This window comes from Nicotiana tomentosiformis, chromosome 6 (assembly GCF_000390325.3).
Source record: "Nicotiana tomentosiformis chromosome 6, ASM39032v3, whole genome shotgun sequence".
In the NCBI taxonomy this organism is placed as follows: Eukaryota; Viridiplantae; Streptophyta; class Magnoliopsida; order Solanales; family Solanaceae; genus Nicotiana; species Nicotiana tomentosiformis.
In genome coordinates, this window is record NC_090817.1 from 93,014,880 (window position 1) to 93,025,099 (window position 10,220).

A 10,220-nucleotide genomic window follows, 5' to 3' on the forward strand; every position below is an offset into this window, starting at 1 on the left:
AATATATAGGCCAGTGCAAATATGTCGACCACTAGACTATTCCACGTTCTTTTCCGATTATACAGTCAGCCCTCTATAACAGCCTCGTTTGTTTCAATATTTTTTTTATTTTTATAGTAAATGGTTGTTATACACCTATAATAGCATTTGCTGTTTAAATATTTTGTGGCCATTATAGATAAAAATTATCCAAATATCAATTATTTTTCCTTTTAGAATGTTACATATAAAAGATAATAAAATTATTCAAATTTAAAATCTCAAAGATATGCATATTTTACTAGCTAAATATTGAAGAAAGCTAATATATTATTAATAAATTCATAACTAAATGTATACAGATTTAAAATCTAAGGCACACATTTAAAGCTACTTAGAAAAACAAATTCTTTCAAGATTAATGAAAAAACTTTATAATTGTAGCTTGTTTCGTAAATTTCATTCTCTTACTAGTGATATAACGCTTGAATTCGTGAATATTCGTATCCAAATTTTCAGCAAAAAGGCATCCAATAGCTTTCATTGAAGACAGTCTAAGAGCTTAACAATTAAATTTTCTACCTAAATATTTTTTGACATTTGTCCAATATGTGCAAATCTTCAAATTTTATGTTTTATGCAAAATAGAAACTTTGTGAACCGGCAAAGATTGTGTGCATATTTTTAGAATTTTTATTGGTAATCTTAAAGATTCTATATGGTTATTATAGAGAGGTAATTTTACAAAAAATATTCTGTTATAAACTTAGTTATTGCTGTACAGGTAAAAAACTGTTATAGAAAAATAAAATATAACTTAAAAAATCGATTCTAAACGAAAACTTAGCTTTTACTTGTTATAACTAAAGAAGTGTGACCGTACATGCAAAGGCGAATATTTAAGGGCTCTGATTTGCATGCCAATCATTCTTTCGAAATGCGCAAAAGCCTAAAAGGGGTACGTTCAAGACTCCATTATTTCTTCCCTAACATATTTCTCACTTCTCTTCTTCCCTCTTTTTGACTGGTAACTTTAACACTTGTAATACTTGATTTCCCTTCCCAAAAAAATTCAAGAAAAAGTTGCCAGCTTGATGAAACCCCACATTTGTTAAGCCTAAAAGAAATTGGGGAAGAAATTAAGGAGGGTGAAGCAGTACGTACACCAGTTCCATAGTGGAAAATGAACTCATTAAAATCACCTTCCCTGCAGAAAGATAATTCGAACTACAAGTTTATGCAAACAAAGGGCTCTAATAAAAATAAAGACTTGTCAGTTTCAGCAAGAAAACTGGCAGCCACTCTCCGGGAAATTAATGGAGTTGCTGCTTCTAAAGTGAATGAGGATTTGGAGGAAAGGAATGATGTTGAATTGGTTAAAAAAGAAAGAATTTTGAAGTCATCTAAATTGGGTTCAGTAGCTCTGCAATTCTCTGATCCGTTTCATGCCCCTGTTTCTGAGGTGAGTGCTAATTTTGCTAGGAAAATTGGTTCTTGTTGGTCATTTTCTTGGAACACTATGTAGCTTTGAGTTCTGCATATTGTGGTTTTTTCCTCACTACCGTGTATTTTATCTCTTGAATTTTGCAGAGAATGGAGCGATCCGAAGTGGGTAGTCGTAGAAGAAGAAAACTTATGAAGGCTGATTTCTGTCTCCAAAATGGTTGCTTTATGGAGGTACTCATTCTATTATTCCTTAAAAATATTAATCCATTGTTAATCAGAATTAGGAGCTGTTTTATATAGTGGTTTAGTCGCATCACCTTATCCAAAGTATTGGATTTTAAATATTGGAGCGACTTGATTAGGGAGGATTCATATAAATATTGGGATCAACATAGTTAGTGAAGATTCATATAGCTGACCTAACTTGCTTGAAATTGAGGCGAAGTTGTCGCGGTACCTTATCCAAAGTTTCCACTTCACTTCTCTTTTTAAGTGCTCTATTTGCACGTAGTTCCGAATGATTTCGGGGCAAAGGTTACATTCTGTATGGCCTAAAAGATTACCACTGATTTTTTCTGACTAAGGTACTTCCATTCTGAGAATCTGAACAGTGCAAAAGATCTGCTATGAAAGAAAGAGGTAAAACGGGCCGATTAAGATTTGTCACTATAAATGACAGTAATGAAATTTGGATGTGCTCCTTGGCCTCTTTAAAATTCATCTTAGGAAATAGACAAAAATTTTATGAACAAAGGGACAGACATGTGACTTGGCTCTAGTTCAGGTTCTATCAAAGCCGACAGGCCATATGTTGTTTTCCAACGCTGAATTGGTGTAATTTTGAATTTTTGCTGTCGTGGAATATTTTTTGTAAGAACTCCGAATCTATCACTGCCCTCAACTGCTGCTACTTTCTGTTAGCTACTTTGCATTGAAATATATGGCTAATACAAGAATGAACATGCAGCTTGATCAGACACAAAATCACGCACAAACTCTAAGCAGAGAACGGTTGAAGGATGTTTATAATGGCCTTACCACATCTAAAGAGCTGTTGCATGTTCTAAGTCATGTCTGGAATCTCGAACAGCAGAAAACTACATGTTTATCCCTTTTCTCATCTATAAAAACTGAGCTTGACCGGTTGTGTAATCAGGTGTCTAAACTGATACATGAACACAAATATAACCACAGTGAAGTTGATATCCTCTTGAAGAAGTTTGAAGAAGAAAAGATGGCCTGGAAGATAAAAGAGCAAGACAACATTCATACTGCCATTACATCCGTAGCGAGGGAGCTCAAGATAGAGAAGAAACTGAGGAACCAAACTGAGAGATTAAATAAGAAGCTTGGTAGAGAATTGGCGGATACAAAGGCATCTCTTTCGAAGGCAGTTAAAGAACTTGAAGGCGAGAAGAAGGACAGAGAGATATTGGAGCAAGTCTGTGAAGATTTAGCCAGAGGTCTCGGAGAAGATAGAGCTGAGGTGGAAGAATTGAAGAGACAATCTGCTAAAATTAGTGAAGAGGTGGAGATGGAACGGAAAATGCTTCAACTAGCTGATGTGATGCGCGAGGAAAGAGTTCAAATGAAGCTTTCAGATGCCAAGTATCAATTTGAGGAGAAAAATGCAGTTGTTGATAAGTTAAGGAATGAGCTTGAAGCCTATTTGAGATCCAAAAAGGGCCACGAACAAGGCGGTGATTCGCATAATTTTGAAACGATCAATGAGCTTGAGAGACGTTTGAGAGAAACACTTCCAATCACACACCATTACCAAGACAAAGAAAAGGGAGATGGAGAAGTACTCAATAAGGAAGAGAATGGAGACAAAGATGATTCAGCTGATAGCGATCTTCATTCCGTTGAATTAAACATGGGTGATAATGGCAAGAGCTATCAATGGTGCACTGCTTTACAGAATGATCCAATATTTTCGATTTCTGATAAGAATAAAGAGAGGAGGTCCATCTCGGAGAAATTCCCAAGACAAAACATTTCCTTAGAAAGGGAAACTTCAGATGGAATTGAGTGGGAATTCTCCGCGGGAGAGAAAGAAAACGTGAACACTTTGGATAGAGGAATCTCAAACTTTCATACCAATGGAGGAATACTAGACTTCTCTTCTCAAGCATGGAAAAAGGATTGTGGAGATGAGATCGAGAGATATAAAATGATCAAGGATCTTCGAGATCATATTGTTTCTGCTTCAAGAATAACATCTTCTCAAGACTTTTCTAGTCCAACCGAGAATTGGAGTCAGCAGAGATTTTCTTCCGGTGATCCTAACAAAGTGATGGGCAAGGGCTTTTCCGTCTTGTAGGAAGCAACCTGAACGAAAGCCAGAATGCCATTTTCAAGAATCCATCATAAAAGGCATGCTTCTCTTCCTGATCCACAGATTGCATAATTACATGGACATAATTATGTTGTTCTTTGTCTGAACTAATAGCTGAATGTTGTTTTTGCTGTTTGTACAAGATAAACAGTACAAAAATGTGCTAATGTTCTCCTGGCAACAAAGAGGCCACAAGTGCATTTTGCTGTGAACTTTATGCATTCTTCAATGCTTTATATGATTCTCTTCCTTTCTGAAGCCCTAATGGTTCCCTAGTATCGAATCGGCTCCTTCTGTGTTCTTCATGTGTTTCATCGTGTCCACTTCTGTTATGCTTGTCCTACTATACAGTGGCAGAGCTACATGGTTTGAAGGGGTTTCAATTGAATCCCCCCCCCTCAAGCTTATTACTAATAAACCTTTCGTGCATAAAGCACCCCCACAAGGCCATATCATGATTTTAAAAGTTTATTATTATTTTTAGATGTTTATTAATCTTGGTTGAGGACCTTAAGGTTTTAAATAGGTACTCCATTGAACATTTGAGTTCTCTTCCTGATCCTTTCTTATTGGAGAAACATCAACAACTTCATGAGAAAGGAAAACCAAACAAATACACAACATAATAACTCACACTATATTACATAACAAGAATTAGCAGATAATTCAAGTTGATTTATTCTTGGACGAATGCGAGCACACAATGGATTCTTCATTGTAACGGTGAATTCCAGCTTCTCAGATAGATCCACATTGTCTCCATCCGCAGTCGTCCATTCAAAATGCCAGATCAAGTTAGCCACAAAGTACTCTAAATGGAGCATAGCCAAACGATAGGCTGGACATATTCTTCTCCCTGCACTAAAGGGTATCATCTTGATCTCTCTACTCCCTGTTATATCGAACTCTTCTGTATCACTACCATCCGCTAATAAGAACCTATCTGGTTTGAAATCCAAGGGATCTTCCCAAACATATGGGTCCCAACCCATTTCTGCAATCATGAAATTGACTGTTGCATCCTTAGGGATGACATAACCGTTGAGTTCCACTTCCTCTCTCACCATGTGGGGCTGCAGGAAGTGACCTGGTGGGTGCCGCCTTAGACCTTCCAAGATCACTGCTTTTAGGTAAGGCATTTTCTCTAAATCTTCCTCTTTTACTACCCCCTGATCTATGACTGATCCCTTTGGCTTCGGATTCCCTCTGTGCACTACTACCTCAGATATTTCTTGGTATAGTTTTTCCTGAATAGAAGGGTATTTGACCAAGTTGGCCATAATCCATTGTAATGAGGTGGACGTAGTATCTGTGCCAGCAGTGAGGAACTCACTGGAGAGGCTAACAATCTCTCCATGATTAATCTTCCTCTTTTCCTTTGGCAATTCCAAATTCAGCAATGTATCCACATAAGCCATCACTTCTTCTTCCTCATGATGATTCAAATTATTACTACTTTTTGCTTTCTTTCGAGCCTCGATGAGAGGTATAAAGATCCTCTCTTGCTCTAGTTGCAGTTGGATGAGCTCTTTCCAGCGACTTCTGAAAATTATCTTTTCAAGCCATCTTGGCAAGAAGCTGAGATTGATGAACCGCCCCACACTTACAATCCATCTTCGTTGCACATCTTTAATCCGTTTAACTTGAGTCTCATCGATCTTGTCCCCAAAACACATGAGGACAAGAAGGTAGATGGTGGCATATTGAAAATGATCAATTACATTTTCTTTGGCAGAATCAGAATGATAATGGAGTTGTTGAACAAGGACACTCAGTGCCCGAGAACGTGCCTTAGAGAAGGACTTGGTGCGGGAAGGGTGAAGGATAGAAGAGGTAAGGTTTCGACGGAGGAGACGCCATAAGGGGCCGTAAGGGGCGGAGGAGATGTTTATGCGGCTACTGTGAATGATTACATTGGTCTGCGCAGCCTTTGGCCGGTCCGAGAAAACAGCACCTTGTTGTACTAATGCTGTGTAGGCTAACGAGTGGCTAGCAACAAATATCGAAGGACGAGATATAATTCCAATTCTTAAGTTGAAGAGAGGACCATACTTAGCCTTAAGGTCCCTGAGGATGAGTTCAATATTGGTAACACCCCATAGTAAACTGCCAATGACCGAAAAGTCAAACGGTCCGGGACCTGGGGGGTGTTTCTTGTTGTTCTTCTGGTTATTGGATTTTCTGAGGAAGAAAGAGATACAGAGAGTAGTAATGATGATGATGAGCAATGAGTAGTCCATTATTTTCCACTTGTGATCTACACTTCTCCACCCACTCTTATATATAAAAGAGAATGCATCTACTTGTACTCGAAAAAGATACTATATACTATACTTGTGGAGAGTACTGAATTTGTCATAGCCAAAAAATTTAATCAAAAAAAGTTAAGAGACAATGATAATAGCTTCCATTACTAATTTTTTCGTTGTGTGTATAGTCTCGTTCTATTATAGTACGTAAATGGAGTAATAGTTTAAGTTGAAACTGTTGAGAACTAAAAGATGATGATCGAATATGACGTACGTTTGCTCAAAATTAAGATTGTTTGAGAAAACCTTTTCACGTTTTCAGTAATATATATTGTATTGAAAGTGTACTGCAAATTTGTCTTAGAGACATACTCCATGTCCTTTCTAGAAGTGGGCTCCACCGACTCTATTCTAAAACATAAATTATTTAATTCCATGTTTTATTTGCTCAAATCAATCCAAGCGGGCCACCAATCTGGAAAATGACTTCCGGACAGAATCTAAGGAAGTCATTTTCGTGAGATTGAAGGAGATTTTATTTGGTAATAATATTTTCCTCAGTATTTAAGTCATAAAATATAAAAATTATTAAAAACATTTTCTTACGTACCAAACACTTTAATCTCAACAAAATTATGTGTATGGTCCTTGTTTTAATATGGCTCGCAGCAATATAAGGGTCAAAAAGTGTTATGCACACACCTACACACTGAATTGTGATTATAAATTAAATACTCCTACCACTTCCTGAAAATGCACAAATAACTTATAAATAGCCTATAAATACCTTTGCAAGAAGCTTCTTGAAAAAGTTCCCAAGTAAATTTGCAAACAGCTCCCTGAAGAAGCTTATATGTAATCTATAAGAAGCTTTACAAGCAATTTCTTGAAATAACTTAAAATAGCTTGCAAGCAATTTACTTTAAGTAACTTGCTAACGGCTTCAGTTCTTCTATAACTAGGGAGCTAAATCAATTCATTTTGACAGCAATTTGAAAGTAAATAATATATCGATCTCTCTAATAGAGATAGCTTTTATGTTATTTGTAATTATTCATTTATGTAGTTATCTTGTAGACTGCTTGTACAACTTATATTGTCGTATATATAAATACATGGTTATATGGCCTTAGCAGTTAAGTTGGCCATCATACGCTTAATCTCATCTTGGTATCAGAGCCATAAAAATCCATATCAATGGTCTCAAAAATTTACTCCTCCTCTACCACCCAAACAACCATGACTCAATCTTCACTTGGTCTTTCCATCCCTTCTCCAACAGTTTCTAATATCAAAGGTTTTGTCCCTATTGAATTAACATACATTAATTATCTTACTTGGAAGAAAGTTTTTCTAATTGTTCTTAAAAGTCATAATCTTCTATCCCTAGTAGATGTGTCACGACCCAAAATCCATTAATGGTCGTGATGGCGCCTAGCACCACTGTCAGGCAAGCCAACAATAGTTGATTAACTCGATTATTCATTTTAGTATTTTGAAATCGAAATTTTCCTTCAATTAAATAATCATAAATAAAATTTACAGAGTAAATGATAATATCTTCCCAACTACAATACTGAACAACTCATAAGTACCCCCAAAACCCGGTGTCACAAGTGCATGAGCATCAACTAGGAAGTAAAGTAAAATACAGCATCTGTCTGGAATACAAATTAGACATGAAAAATACAAATAACCCTAGAGGAGATTTTGCTGGCTGCGGATCGTAACCTGAAATGCAGCTTGCGGCAAATCCCCGCATCATCCGTGCCTCCGTGCCCAAAGGACCACCAGACATAAAAGTACATGTACAAAAATTTCGCCATCCCTCACCTATGGTTGGAGTATTGGGACGTCCCCCCGATAATCCCTCTAGTCAGTGCCAGATTTGCTTTCATTTTATTCACTGTGCTTAAATGCAAAAATTGATTTAATCATTCTTATGTGCCACATAAGTCCTTTGCAGCTATGAGCCTGGAAGAAGTTTGTCCTGCTTTTTAGTATCCTGACTCTGGAGCTTCAGCCCATATGACGCACGATCCTGCTTTCTTATCGTCTTCTTCCTCCTACACCAGATCATCTCAAGTCATGGTTGGTAATGGTAATCTTCTTCCTATTCTCTCTACTGACACTTCAACTATTCCAACATCTTTTAGGCCTCTACTTTTACGCAATTTTCTATATGTCCCTTCTGTGAGGAAAAATCTCCTTTCTATTCAACGACTTTGTGCTGATAATGACTGCACTATTCAGTTTACTAACACTGGATTTTTTTGTTAAGGACAAGAAGGCCAATCAAGTGTTGCTCCACTGTGACAATGTTGGCTCACTTTACCCTTTTCAAGTTATTTCGTCTTCGTTCTCTCACCTTGCTCTTTTCAGCGATGTTTCGTCCCCTACAATTTGGCAGCAAAGGCGCGGGCACCTTGGTCAGCGATCTCTTGCTGCTTTAGTTCATAAAAACCTGGTTCCTTATGTTTTTTCTTTTGACAATAGTTCTTGTATTGTTTGTCATTTGGGAAAATAAACAAAATTACATTCTAATCTTTCTGTTAGTCTTGCAAAATAAACCTTATGTTCTAGTTCATTCTGATGTATGGCAAGCTTCCCTACCCTCATGTTCCGCTTATCGTTATTACATTCTTTTTCTTGATGATTACACCAAATTTTCTTGGGTTTATTTGATGCAAGACAAATTGAGGCCTTTGACAACTTCAAAGAATTCTATCTTATGGTTGCGAATATTTTCCATTCTTCTATTTCGTATTTTCAATCTGATGGAGGAAAGGAATATGATAATCACAAATTTTAAAGTTTCGTCAAGGACCGTGGCATCCTTCATCGTTTCTCTTTTCCTCACACCTCTACCCAAAATGGACGTGTAAAGAGGAAACATCATCATATTAATAATATTTTGCGATGTCTTTTATTCAAGCTTCTATGTCATTCTCCTTTTAGGTAGAAGCTTGTCTTTTTGCTACTGATTTAATCAATATTTCCCCTCTTCTAGTTCTTATCTATAGTTCACCTTATGAAATATTTTTTGGTTGTTCCCCAGATTATAACTTTGTTAAAGTATTTGGTTGCTTATGTTTTCTGTTTACTGCTCTTGGGCATAAAAATAAATTCGAACCTCATTCAATTCCATGCTTGTTTCTCGGAACTTCCACCAAGCACAAAGGTTTCAAGTGCTTGGATCCTACCACTAATAAAGTTCTAATTTCTAGGTATGTTAAATTTGTCAAAAGCATAGTTCCGTATCTCTAAATGTTTCCTAGTAACTCCGAGACTCCTTTTCTCTTAAAAGACTATGACTTCAAATCACATAATCTTGATTATTCTCCCACTTTCTCCTCTCAAAGAGATGTTACACATAACTCATCTGATAACTTGAATGCAAACTCTAATAAGAAGTCTTCCTCTTCAATGCATGTTTTACATTATATACCTGTAGAGAAATAATACGGAATAATAATAATAATAATAATAATGCAATAATATATGTGAGCGAAAATACACGAATTAGCTTGAGTCGTGCTGGGCACTGTCCTAAGAAACTATTTCAGCAATATGAAATATTTTTCCAGGATTAAACAAGCCTACCTCTATTTATTTAGAGGATACAAGAATCAACAAAATTAAATAATACCAGCAAGTTTTGGAATAAATCGGAGGAAAGAAATAATTACAAGAGATAATGATTTGGTCAATAGTGGAAATAATAATTATAGTAATGATTAGCTAAAGAAGAAAGCAATAATTAGCTAAGAAAAGTGTAAAAAAGATCAATTTTTGTTGATATCTCTTACTGATGAATAAGAAGGCTATTTATAGAGATACTCGGGGTTTTCTTAAAATTTCCAAGTGTTTAATTGCATGAAAGATGATTGCCACTTGTTTATGGCTTAACCATTTGTCCACATATCTTCATGCAAAAGGCCACATGGTAGATATTCATAGCCACTTGGAAATAGGTAGGACACTTGTAAAATAAAAAGACATATGGCTATTTAAAATTTTGAAAATACTCCCACAGTCCCCACATATTTTCAAAATCTATAGGAGAAGGATAAATGAATGGAAGAATTGACTTGTTGGTTTTGCATGGTCCAAATGTAATGGGTTTGGTATCTTTTGGACTATAAATCAAACTTAGATCAATAAAATTTAACTCACAGAATTACTGGTAAAATATAATATTTCTATGA

At 36.2% G+C, this 10,220-nt stretch overlaps 2 protein-coding genes across 3 annotated transcripts; one reads left to right on the top strand and one right to left on the bottom strand.

The window, feature by feature from the left end:
- Positions 1–926: 926 nt before the first annotated feature.
- Positions 927–4,021, top strand: LOC104102878 (uncharacterized protein At5g41620-like). 2 transcript variants are annotated; one of them, XM_009610723.3, is made up of 3 exons: positions 927–1,441; positions 1,570–1,656; positions 2,393–4,021. In XM_009610723.3, the coding sequence occupies exons 1-3, from the start codon at positions 1,163–1,165 to the stop codon at positions 3,746–3,748; spliced, it is 1,722 nt and encodes a 573-aa protein (XP_009609018.1). In that variant the 5' UTR covers positions 927–1,162; the 3' UTR covers positions 3,749–4,021. The 2 variants fall into 2 exon arrangements, with proteins under 2 accessions (XP_009609018.1, XP_009609019.1); XM_009610724.3 differs by having other exon boundaries at positions 2,582–4,021.
- Positions 4,022–4,310: 289 nt separating this feature from the next.
- LOC104102877 (cytochrome P450 89A2-like) lies at positions 4,311–6,210 on the bottom strand. Its single transcript, XM_009610722.4, has one exon. It carries the CDS (start codon positions 6,001–6,003, stop codon positions 4,399–4,401), a length of 1,605 nt encoding a protein of 534 aa, XP_009609017.1. The 5' UTR covers positions 6,004–6,210; the 3' UTR covers positions 4,311–4,398.
- Between the last annotated feature and the right edge of the window lie 4,010 nt (positions 6,211–10,220).

Excerpts from the sequence above, each read along its gene's own strand:
- LOC104102877 (XM_009610722.4), bottom strand. The coding sequence starts at position 6,003 with ATGGACTACTCATTGCTCATCATCATCATTACTACTCTCTGTATCTCT.
- LOC104102878 (XM_009610723.3), top strand. The coding sequence starts at position 1,163 with ATGAACTCATTAAAATCACCTTCCCTGCAGAAAGATAATTCGAACTAC. Across the intron at positions 1,442-1,569 it reads TTCATGCCCCTGTTTCTGAG|AGAATGGAGCGATCCGAAGT; the intron begins GTGAGTGCTAAT and ends TGAATTTTGCAG. Across the intron at positions 1,657-2,392 it reads AAAATGGTTGCTTTATGGAG|CTTGATCAGACACAAAATCA; the intron begins GTACTCATTCTA and ends ATGAACATGCAG.